General features: G+C 41.2%; 1 protein-coding gene across 2 annotated transcripts; it reads left to right on the top strand.

The window, feature by feature from the left end:
• Positions 1-5,173: 5,173 nt before the first annotated feature.
• On the top strand, positions 5,174-7,459 carry cryba2b (crystallin, beta A2b). 2 transcript variants are annotated; one of them, XM_053877103.1, is made up of 5 exons: positions 5,174-5,286; positions 5,697-5,879; positions 6,703-6,844; positions 6,905-7,047; positions 7,145-7,459. In XM_053877103.1, exons 1-5 carry the CDS (start codon positions 5,189-5,191, stop codon positions 7,290-7,292), a joined length of 714 nt encoding a protein of 237 aa, XP_053733078.1. In that variant the 5' UTR covers positions 5,174-5,188; the 3' UTR covers positions 7,293-7,459. The 2 variants fall into 2 exon arrangements, with proteins under 2 accessions (XP_053733078.1, XP_053733079.1); XM_053877104.1 differs by having other exon boundaries at positions 5,262-5,286; positions 5,700-5,879.
• The last annotated feature ends 4,243 nt before the right edge of the window (positions 7,460-11,702 follow it).

Here is an 11,702-nt window from a genome sequence, read left to right as displayed (position 1 = left end):
CCTCTGCGAATGTGTGTCTCCTCTTGTCTCTGACAGTTATTGGTAATCAGGAGTCATGCAAATGCCGGAGGCTACTTCCTTCTTTGTGCTGGTAACCTGTCCCCTCCCCAACTGACTCCGGAGCTACTGCACTGTGCTGTGGTCAAAACCATCTATACGTTTTCCACTTTCACTTCTGTGGAATGAATCAGCCTGGTTTTAAGACGTAGCTTGCTGCTTCAACAGCACCACAAAGAGAGGGTGAGCCACTGTACGGGTCAATGTTCCTTTTGAAATATTCTGCAGCCAATAGACACCAAAACAAATATCAATAGCTGGGAAACTGGCATATTCTGTGCTGGATGGTGTTACATTGTTACAGGGCGCGGCTTCTTTAGATATGGCTAAAGGAAATGACATCAAGGAAGAGCGACTTCTCCTGTGGTTTCTGCTAATCTGAGGATACTGCCCAGGAGTCGTTGGGTTCCGGGCCGCGTCTTAGTGGCACATATGCTGGAGCCCCTGAGTCCCCAATCAAAATGCATCAATTCAGATTGAGGAAACAGACGCTCATGTGACAGTGACGAAACACACCGAACACTTTAAAAGCAGCTAAATGACATGTTTACCTTGAACACAGACAAAACTAACACAAATACGACCTGCATGTTCAGAGCGCCACAGAGTTTGTTAGATCAGTTAGGTAACAACAACTTAATATAGAAAATAAAAACAAATCAAATAAAAAACAACAAGGCAAGCTGTAGCAGTATGAATTAAATGGCTTAAAACTGTGTCATTTTCTCAGAGTTAGCATATATATATATATATATATATATATATATATATATATATATATATATATATATATATATATATATATATATATATATATGAGGTTTATATATATCGAAATGATTGATGGTCCTGATGTCTTCAGGATGGTAGCATGAGGGTCGGGCTGGCTGGCTAAATGTACGGGTTTGGGTCACTTTTTTATGGATATTAGTTGACTTTGAATACAAAGGAGAGTAGCTCATCTCTGCCTTTTGGAATGGCAGGGCCGGTCCAGATGGGGCGAGTGGGAGCGGCCTGTCCGGTCATGTGTTTCCGTCCTGTCCTTGATGTTTGTACACATTTGCAGATGAGCCAGTGCTTCCACCAGATCCTGAGCTGAACCTGCTGACAGAGAAAATTGCCCACATGTTGCATAAAAGTCATTTAACCAGTCTGCGTGCGTTTTTTTGTGAAATGATAAATTAAACTAATCATCCACAGGGTGCAGCCAAACAGGTTCTGTTCCGGTTGACTAAGTTATATTGATGGAAGTATTTCATATGGCGAAATTTGCTGAAAAAATTGATGTTTCATTTCATAATCAAAAGGCATAGAAAAAATATTGACATTTGCACACAAAGTAATTGTTCCTTAGAGCATTGAGTGGTTGATGCAGGCAAAGGTAATATTGCTAACAATAAATTCAATGTCACCACAAAGTCATTTTAACCAGCCAGAGCAAAAAGACTGGCTGGTGATATGCCCATCAAACTCAGCTTCCATTTGTCCCGCCACGCCTCTCTTTGCTGAGCAATGAGAATAGGTTTGCGGGTGGATCCTTGCTGCTCTGCAGGCTCCAGGGGCCAGTCTGAAAAAAAGGGGGGTGGGATTTAACAGTTTTTTCCAAGATCACCACTCACTGTTGATAGCATGACTAGCCAGCTAGCTGAATTGTAAGGGACACTTTTTGTTTTGTTCCATGAGTTCCGTGAAGGTGGGAAAAAAGAGATGATCACAACTGTCCCATGTAGCCTGTTTGCCAGCAACCAATGAGAGTGGGACGTGGACTGTTTTGAGTCCTGCAGGCAGGGTGTAATGGGTGGAGACAACTGACATAGAAGCTCAACAGCAGGGGTTGGTAACCTTTGCTTTATCACGGGGCTCGATCAAACATTAGAACTGAACTGGTCATTTTTTACATTGTATTAAATAACTATATCTAATCTACGTCAAGTTTTAGAAGCCTAAACCTCAAATTACACGAAACCACAAGTTCATCACTGAGATATTTGTCATTCAAAGTTAAACCTGCACCGGAACAGGACTCAAGTTGTCATAATCAAATTGACTGAACTGAAAAACAAACCAACAAAGAAAAAAATTAATGATGCAAACTGAGATGATAGATAAAACTGTGAGGTAATAAAAAAATATATATTTAAATTAAATAAACTGCAAACAACATTTAAGGAAGTTTCCAATGAGAGCCGGATTATTTTCAAATGGATCCCATTTCAAGTCGGAAACAGACCTGTGACTTTATGTAAGCCATACGCAACACTACATTCATCTTTCCTGACTAGAGACACACTCCATTGACAAAGAGAACACAGCCCTGCTCCATCCTCGCTCACTTTTGTACGTTAGTTATGCGTGTCTGAGCGACCGTGTAACGCAGAGGAGACAACTGGCTCCTCTCTAGTGTCCGTGTTCAACAGCTGGTGACACTGTCACAACCCAGAGAAGTGCTTTGAAGCCTCAAGCTGCTTTCCCTCTACACAAATCTACATGTCCACACTACTACGTGTACAGTCAGAAATCTAGGGAGATACATAAAGGTACTTGTGTGTGTTTTCCTGCTTCTATACTCGCATTGACATCAATGCCTTTGAATCAGAATTGACTTAATAGGGAGATGGGTCTGTGTCACAGAGAATCACAACCTGTCAAATCATGAGGTTCTACAACACCCAGGCCCAGTATCCATTTTGCTGGACAAGAAATGAATAACAATGTTCACTGAGCACTTGAGGATCAGGTCACGCGCCTTGGTTTGAAGCCTTTATAGTTGATTTTTGAGGAGGCCGAATGCTTTTCGCCGTCATGTGATGATAATACGTAGCTGCTCTGGAGGGCTTCGTGGGCTCAGGAAAATGTGTGACAGGGGTCTGGATTTGTTTTTCTACCTCATGTTCAAGCAATGTACTTTTGTGTCAGGCTTTTGTGAATGACTGCAGTTCAGTCTGCTATACATCAAGATGTGTCGTTTACCTTTCCCATTAAGGAGGCATCTCATTTATGGCTTTGTCTAAAATCGTAGCCATGGCAAAAGAGTAGTTCAGATAAAGCGCACCTGCTGCTCTGCTCTCTGAAGGCGCAGCCCTTCATATGGATGCTGTGTTTGCTTGGACTTGTTGTCCTTGTCATCGCCGCTCAGGCCAGGTGGCCCTGCCCGCTGCTCTGTCCTCACCAGGCCAACACCAGCAGCTCAAACAGTCCTGGGTGACTCCAGCTGCCCCAGCATCCTCTCCGATATTAGCGGAGACAAATGCAGACAGCCGGAGCAGATGTCCAGCTCACACCATCCACACCTGGATTAGTCTCCATGGCAACCTTCCACCTGTAGAAGGTCATTTAGTGTGGCAAGATAAACAGTCACGTGTTTGTATGTGTGCACACTTGTATGCAAACACCTTTGTGTGTGTCTCCAGGTGCATTCACTGACTATTCAAATAGCTGTGGCGCACAGTGACCCCCCGAAACAAGCTGGGACTCGACGTGACCCGCACTGCAACAGGCCCACACAAGAACACCTAGTGTGGCTGAACCTGGTGTCCTTTGTTTGGTAGCTGGAGGTTCACCTCACCTGCTTCCACGGCTCATGCATTCACCACACACCTGCCGTTGGATTTCAGAGCGGCTCAGGTTTACTCGAGGCGGGAGCTAAATTAACGACCGACTCGGAAATATTCATAACGACTTGGAAATGCAGCCGGGGCCCATTTGTGTTGCATCGATAGAGACAATAATGCTAGCAATGCTCATCGATGTGGTTGTGACTAGCTTGTGTTGGTGATGTTTAGCTTGTACTGCAACAGTCGTGTTTGTGTTGGCTGAGCGCTAAGTTAATGATAATGCTAAGCAAAGTAGAAGTCATGGCTGGAAGCAGTGGAGGACAAGCTCAACTGGTACTGGTGCACTGTTTTAGTTTTAGAGGGAGCAGTGCACAGAGTAGACGGAGCGCTCCCTTTAGTTTTAGTGGTTTCAGTTGTGGTGTGTTTGTGCTAGTTTTAGTGGTTGTAGCTACATGCCAGTAGAAGTTACTTGATAGGCTCATTGTATTTATAGTCATAGCATTATTATTATTATTATTATTATTATTATTATTATTATTATTATTGATAATAATAATAATAATAATACAGTTGTATCACTGGGAATAGCACCATGAGTGTGAGAAACAATATGCAAGACTTGCTGCAAGAGTATGACCTGTGGCAGATGTATCAATATAAACACCAACAGCAGTAAATGCTGTGCAGAAAAATTTACTTTAATAGGTCCAGCTTTGAAAGCCTGTGAAGAGCGACCCATCACATGAAAGCTGTCTGAAACTGAGCTCAAGGCACCGTGATGATGGTGCAAAGATCCACCACTAGATGTCACCCATGATGTTGGGAAGGGAACCTGATAAACAGCATTGTTATATAATATAATATAATATAATATAATATAATATAATATAATATAATATAATATAATATAATATAATATAATATAATATAATATAATATAATATAATATAATATAATATAATAATATATGATATATAAAACTAGTAATAATATAATATAATATAATATAATATAATATAATATAATATAATATAATATGATATAATATAATATATAATATAATATAATTGCACCCATTCAATTATTTTCAACAATATGGAATTATTGTGTGCATTACTATGCTGATATTCATTTTTATTTCTCCTGATATCAGTTCCAAACAGACTCTTTTCCTCACACTCCCTGAGCTTGTACAGACCGGATCAAATGACAACTATACAACAAGAAAAAGCATCATCATTTTTGGTTTCTGTGTTTCCTTGTTTTGGCCTTAAATCAGACCTCCTCTCAGATTTACGTTCCCCTGAAGTTTAACTTTTAACTCGGTATGTTTGTGTGACACAGAATGGAAAACCTCCCAAAATATGTCCATGACCATCACCGTGTCGTGTCATTCGATGACCATTGTGTAGTCCTGGCTTGTGTTACCGCATGCTGAGGCTGCCATCGTGATGACTCTGTCTTTCTGGGGATCTGCGGACAATGGCGGCCCGGAGCCTCCACAAAGACCCGGACTTACACTCCCCTTTCAGCAGCACGGTCAGCTGCTGAGTCTGCATGACCGCGGGGCAAATACTATGACTTGGTTGTGGGGGGCCCAAGCCTATATAAGCTCCCGTGAGGGTTTCTGGTCCCACATTGATTATGCCACATCTGTCCCACCTCTGTCCGCCGTGTAAGTATATAGACATGAGGAAAATAATCTAGAAAGGAAGAGAATAGGTAGTTTTTTTCTTGTACATTCAAAAGGCATAATTATCTGGTTGTAATTTCATGTTTACATTGTATGACTACATGAGTGGTGTTTACCTTCAGTCACATCTAATTACGTTTAACACAGAACGTTATATTTTTAATATTAAATTCAGCCTCATAGTAGTTCATTCATTTGAATTTTCCTTCTTGATTTCATCTTTACATTTTAGGTCAAAGTCACCTTTGCAATGTTTTGTTATATATGTTTATGCTGGAAAAATATAGCAAAAGCAGGAAACTTCTCAAATGTTTGGAACAACAATTGGAACAATTAAAAATGTGTTCACGGAGAAGTGGTGTTATGAAATATCTGTGTCAAATGCACCTCAGCAGACAACACGTGGGAGAAGTCATCATGAACACGCAGCAACTGGAGCAGATGGGCCAGTTCAAGATCACAGTATGGGAGGAGGAGAACTTCCAGGGCAAGCGCTGTGAGTTCATGCTGGAGTGCCAGAACATCATGGAGAGGGGTTTCAACAAGATCCGCTCCATCAAAGTGGAAAGTGGCCCGTGAGTAAATGTCTTTACTTCCTGATGAAGGCTTCCCCCTTACAGTTTCTCAGCACAGTGAAACTCCTTGGTTTTTCACAAATGTTTGAAGACAAATAGAATACATTTTAATGATATTCATGGACTTTAGAACCTCCATCATAAAAATGAATCTACCTTGGAATATTGATCTTTACCATAGCATTGTTGTTGTTTTTTTATAAAAATGAACAAAGTTTGAAAAGCATGGCAAAAATGCTGAATTATACCGAAAAGCATTTGCTATTAACAAACTTAAATAAAGCTAAAAAAAAAAAGATGTCCCTCTGCACTTTTCAAATGGCAACACTGCAATTCTATCTAACCTTTTTCTGAAACATTTTATGATATGTGGTGGGCTATTTTATTAAGGAGACTATTGTTTAGCTCCCTAAATGGCAGAATTATAATGCCATCGGTTGCTGTTATTTAAATAACCTCCCGCCAGTGAGCGTAAGACAGAGTTCATTTAAATTTCAATGATGGTTGGGTGTCATGTATGTCGGCTTTGCAGCCAGGCGTGACCTGGTGCTGAGATGTGCTGCTGCACGCGTCTGCAGGCACCGAGGGATGGACGATCAGATTAAAAAAGCCAGTGTCGCAGTAGAATCTAATGTTTGCTTTGTGCTCGCACTGACAGATGTCCCCCCCGGTGGAGGCACGGGCGGGGTCACAATAATGGATTTACATGCGTATGTGTATCTGCCGTTGAGAATGAACTAGCTGCATGCATGATTTGGAATTGGAGAGACAACCAGGGGGGTTTACTACACACAACTGTATATGCATTCTTCCGTGTCGACAGGTGGGTGGGATACGAGTATCCGGAGTTCCAGGGACAGCAGTTCATCCTTGAGAAGGGAGACTACCCTCGCTTCGAGGCTTGGAGCGGAAATAGCAGCTACAGAACGGAACACCTTCTCTCCTTCAGACCCATCAAGTGTGCCGTAAGTCAGTACGTTCTCAGGCACCAGACAGATCCACCTCTCACCTCTCATCTTTAACAGAACCATAGTGACAGCAAAGTGACGCTCTACGAGTGTGAGGACTTCCAGGGTCGTAAGTTTGAGATGTGCGACGACTATCCCTCCCTACAGGCCATGGGCTGGCTCAGCAAGGAGGTGCCGTCTATCAAAGTCAACTCAGGAGCGTAAGTCCTCAGTCCACACTGGTGTCTTCATTTCACTGATTCGTCTCATGATGTTGCAAAAGAGAAGCCACACCTTGTCTTTGCTCTCTCCCTGAAGCTGGGTGGCCTATCAGTTCCCTGGTTACCGCGGCTACCAGTACATCCTTGAGAGAGACAGACATCAAGGCGAGTACAGGAACTACAACGAGTTCAGCACCCAGGCTCACACCAACCAAGTGCAGTCCATTCGCAGGATCCAGCAGTAGACCCTGCTCAAGTGTTGAACTTTTCCCTCACCTTCACCCAGTGTCGTCACAGAGCCTTGGGTGGACAGACCCTCCTTCTCTCTGTAGCTCTTTCTTTACGGACATGCAAGTACTTACATGCACATGAATGAGCTCGAAAAGGAAATAAAGCTTTTTCTTTAACAGGACTCGATGGCCCCTGTACATACGTGTTGTGTCCACGACCTCTCTCAATCACTCACCATATATTTTCAGATTAATTTTCAAGTTCTGCTCTGTGTCACTTCATTCAGAGTGGAACATGATTTGAAGGTCTGCCTTGAGTTGTAAATCTTTCTGGAGAACATGCAGATTGTCTCTTCTCCGAAGCGTAAATGTGAACTGACTGAACACGGCAACACACGAGGCTCAATAACACTATGCACACACACCCAGCTAGAAACACACCTGACAACTCGTGACCACAACTATATAGCACGGAAAACCAAAGTTAGTGCTGAAAGCTTTGTCAACATGTTCAACTGAAATAACCAACCTTGTCTGTTTCGACAAATGGATGTATTCATGTGCAATATTTACAGCTCATTTGCCTTACACTTTCAAATTCAATGCAATTCAAGAATTAAGAAATATATTCTTAATTCAATAAGAAGAAATAAAATGAGGCACTTTCATCATGAAAGGAAGAAGTGGGAAAAGGGGCTCGAGCTTGATCACCACTAGGGGGCTATCTATGCATCTCCCATGGCAACAGGAACAGAAAAAAGTCTTCCATCTTGCCTCTTTACAACAGGGTTACTGCCTGTGGGTTCATGTCTGCCCCCCTCCATGGGCCAGAGTAAGTGTCTGCCACGTGGCTGGATGCCATAAGAACATGAAAGTGCACCTGATAAAATGTTCTCATTCTCTTGAATTCACTCTGAGCCACACATCATCCAAGAGTTCAGGTTTAAGGAGCCCCAGATGAATCAAGTGGCCTGATCCATGAGGACCGGGGAGCAAATAAAGGGTGAATAATAATTACCTTGGGCGGTTTGGGGAGCGTACAGAGCGCTACCAACCAACCATGTAGTACATGCCATGTTCCATCTACTGGACAGAGGGCCTTCACTGAATTAGATTTATTTGTCCCACTGTGGGACAAATAACGCGCAGGGGAGGCCTGGGACTTCTGTGTAGTTGAATATGAAACAAAGACAACAGCACTTCATAACATGAAACATTGACAATAATATATAAACCACCCCCTTTCTCCTAATGAAGTTAGCTGAGCAGCAAGCAGACAGGCGAGTTGGCAAACAAGTCCGACATGCTGTAGCAGCAGATGAAAGTTCATCCTCCACATTCACGTATCACTATCAACTTATGTATAAACATATTTCAGCACGACTGTTGCAGAGAGAGTGTCATGTGTCTCAATCAACTAAATCTGCAACAGGATATTAAACAGGAATCAGTTACAATTAAAAATGAAATGTGAATTTTTATCATGAGTTTAACGTACGTGTAACATCTTCTGAAAAAGAGATTACAATTGCATACTTCACAGCAATATTCCCCTCCACAGGGTAGGATTAAACACTTCCTTATCCTTACACGCATACATCCAAATACACATGTTCTTCTTTTGTTTAAACATGTTTTAATGAAAGTCAACGTGCATATTTCTGTTCCTGTTTAATATTGATGATTAACGTAAACTGCGGCTGTATCAGCTAAAAGGCTTTATTTTCTCACATTATTTTCTGAGAAAATGAGGTCAAGCGGACACAATGAATCCGCGACAGCATGGTGAGGGACCTGACGGTGAGGGGGCGCTGTCATCAAGGAGTCATCACGGATGGATCCATCAATATTTGACTGTTGTTGATCTTTCTTTCAAATAGTCTCTTTGGATTAACAGCCGTGATGTGACATTTGTTCTCCTTATCCCACTGCTTTAACGTTGCTGATTCCTATTTTTGCACTATCAGACTGGATAGATGATACATTTCCAAAGGCAGCAGTGAAGCAACAAACACGGTGTTGCAGTGGAGTTCTTCTTCCCCACTGTAAAATGGAGCTGCCGTGCATGACACCACTCTGTTTATCCACACTTTTGGGATCCTGGAGTGTGTTTACCTCCAGTCACAATACTCCTTGCCGTCCAGGACGTAGGATTCCGTGATCCACACCCACAAGTAGCTCACAGGCCCACACCCAAAAAAAAACAGGATATTATAATAAACGTGTAACTGTGCACACACACCTTTCTCAAATATACATTCCTCCACAGACAGATTAAAGCCGCTTCAGCGAGGCTCAGACTGGAGTGGCAGCTGAAAGGTGGAAGGTGCTGCAGTAGACCTGCACCTCGCATCCAGGTGAGTCTTCAGCTCTCTGTGGGACTGTGGAGGGATGGCTGGCCACATGGCCACCATGTTGGCTGGTTCCATACCTTCTGTTACGAATAGCTACTTCCTAGATCCCAACTCCACGTTTTGATGTTGCTACTATATGTTGCAATATGGTGTTACTATTTCTGCTTGTGTGTCTGTCGGTTCAGCGTTTCCCTCTGCTCATCTCCACTTGTACCAGCTGCTGATCCAGTCCAGCTTTCCAGGCTTGTTTTAAGTTGCCTGCGACTCATACATGGACACAGGCAGCTAAAGCAAGTCTGGGACGCCAGAGACACTCCCTACAGCCGTGAGCAATATCCTGATGTGCTGACATCTTCCTAGCGCACGTCTAATTTAGTCTCCACTTCTGCATAGTTTTACATGATCACCGTACTGGATAAGATGAGATGTCATGCTTTTTTCAAATTGCTTATGAAATGGTATTTCAAGAGGCATCCGCGCCAAATTAAAGATGTTAATTTTTGTCAGCAATTTGGACACATTGCAACTTTTTTCTTTTTTTTTAACATCTAAGATGATTATTAGTATTTTAAATGTGAAACAAACTACTGACGAATTGTCATCTACTTCTTCTCTACGACAACTAATGGGCATTTCGGACTCAAGATCTAAAATGTGATGTGATTCTCTTTCTTTCTTGCTTTAACCCACTTCCCACATGGATTTTCCGTTTGGTGGGGTACAAGCAAACCTTTAAACAGATTATTAGACACATTTGTTGTCCTGTAACGTCTCTTGAGCTTTTGTTGACTTTTTCTTTTTGCCATTTGAGATGACGGACATGATAAGGGTGATAGTCAAACTTTGTACAGCTTCGTCATTGTAGGTTGTTTGTTTAAAAGAATGCTCTAGTTTGTCGACAAGGATATTCTTTTTACACACTGTATTTTTTTCTTTTTTTTCTTTTTCCTCATGAGTTGCAGTAGAACGTTTTTGCTCAATACCGTCTTTTTCTCTCTGCAAAGAGTGTGAGTTCATGATGGTAAAGGCCGTCTCCTTAATAGTGGCTATGTTTAAAAACAAACACGAGTCATTGTGCTGAAAAGTAAAAGGTGACGTGTATATGTGCTCAGCAAAGCCAGTTCCAGCCTTCTCGGGCTGCACTAACGGTGGTGTCGCCATTTTGTGCTGTGTGGATCTGTGTTGAGTCTCTGTGTAATCAATACAATAAAAGATCACTTCATAATCCTTCAGCTGTTGACTCGTGTTACATTCTAGTAGTATGATACAAGACAAGCAAAATTGAGAGACAATGAGAGTTGTGTGTGTGTGTGTGTATATATATATATATATATATATATATATATATATATATATATATATATATATATATATATATATATATATATATAGTGTGTGTGTGTGTGTGTGTGTGTTTCTCTATAATTTGGTTGTAGACAATTGTAGACAATTTGCAAGCTCAATGCAGATATGATGTAAATTGTTATTGTAACCTATTACTAAGCTCTAATAGACAGATGCCATGGGAGGACTTTTTATTTTCAATTAAGCTGGTAAATAAGCGCGAGGAATTCCGCCTTGAACTTGACAACCGGCACTGGATATTAGGTTGTGCTAACTGAATACATTTCTATGTGAGGTTGTGATTTCTGAGTAAAATTCAGATTTTATTGAAATAATACTGGTATTTTATTTTTATTTAAATTAAACAATATGTGTAAAAAATCAAAATTGTTTGCTGAAAAAAAATAAATAAATGAAAAAAAAATAAATGTAAAAATAAATGTAAAAATAAATAACATAAAAAACACCATTATTATGAACATAGTGAAAGAAAGCCAGATTTGATTCCCAAAATTGATGTCCCTTGACGTTAGACGTTTATGTACGCTATATTTAGTATTACTTCAGATATAAATAGCACTATTTTGACCCTAGATGCTGTTGGGTTGTCATTATATTTTATTACTGACAGCACGAAGCAACTGAAGAACCATGTAATTTTTTATTAATGTAATTCATAGCCTTTTCAGGTTGACGTTGCATGTACTGCAACTACTGTAGAGTTTCA

Source organism: Synchiropus splendidus, chromosome 10, assembly GCF_027744825.2.
Source record: "Synchiropus splendidus isolate RoL2022-P1 chromosome 10, RoL_Sspl_1.0, whole genome shotgun sequence".
NCBI classification, from domain to species: Eukaryota; Metazoa; Chordata; class Actinopteri; order Syngnathiformes; family Callionymidae; genus Synchiropus; species Synchiropus splendidus.
The sequence above is the reverse complement of the archived record's forward strand: the minus strand, read 5'-3'. Positions and strand labels throughout refer to the sequence as shown.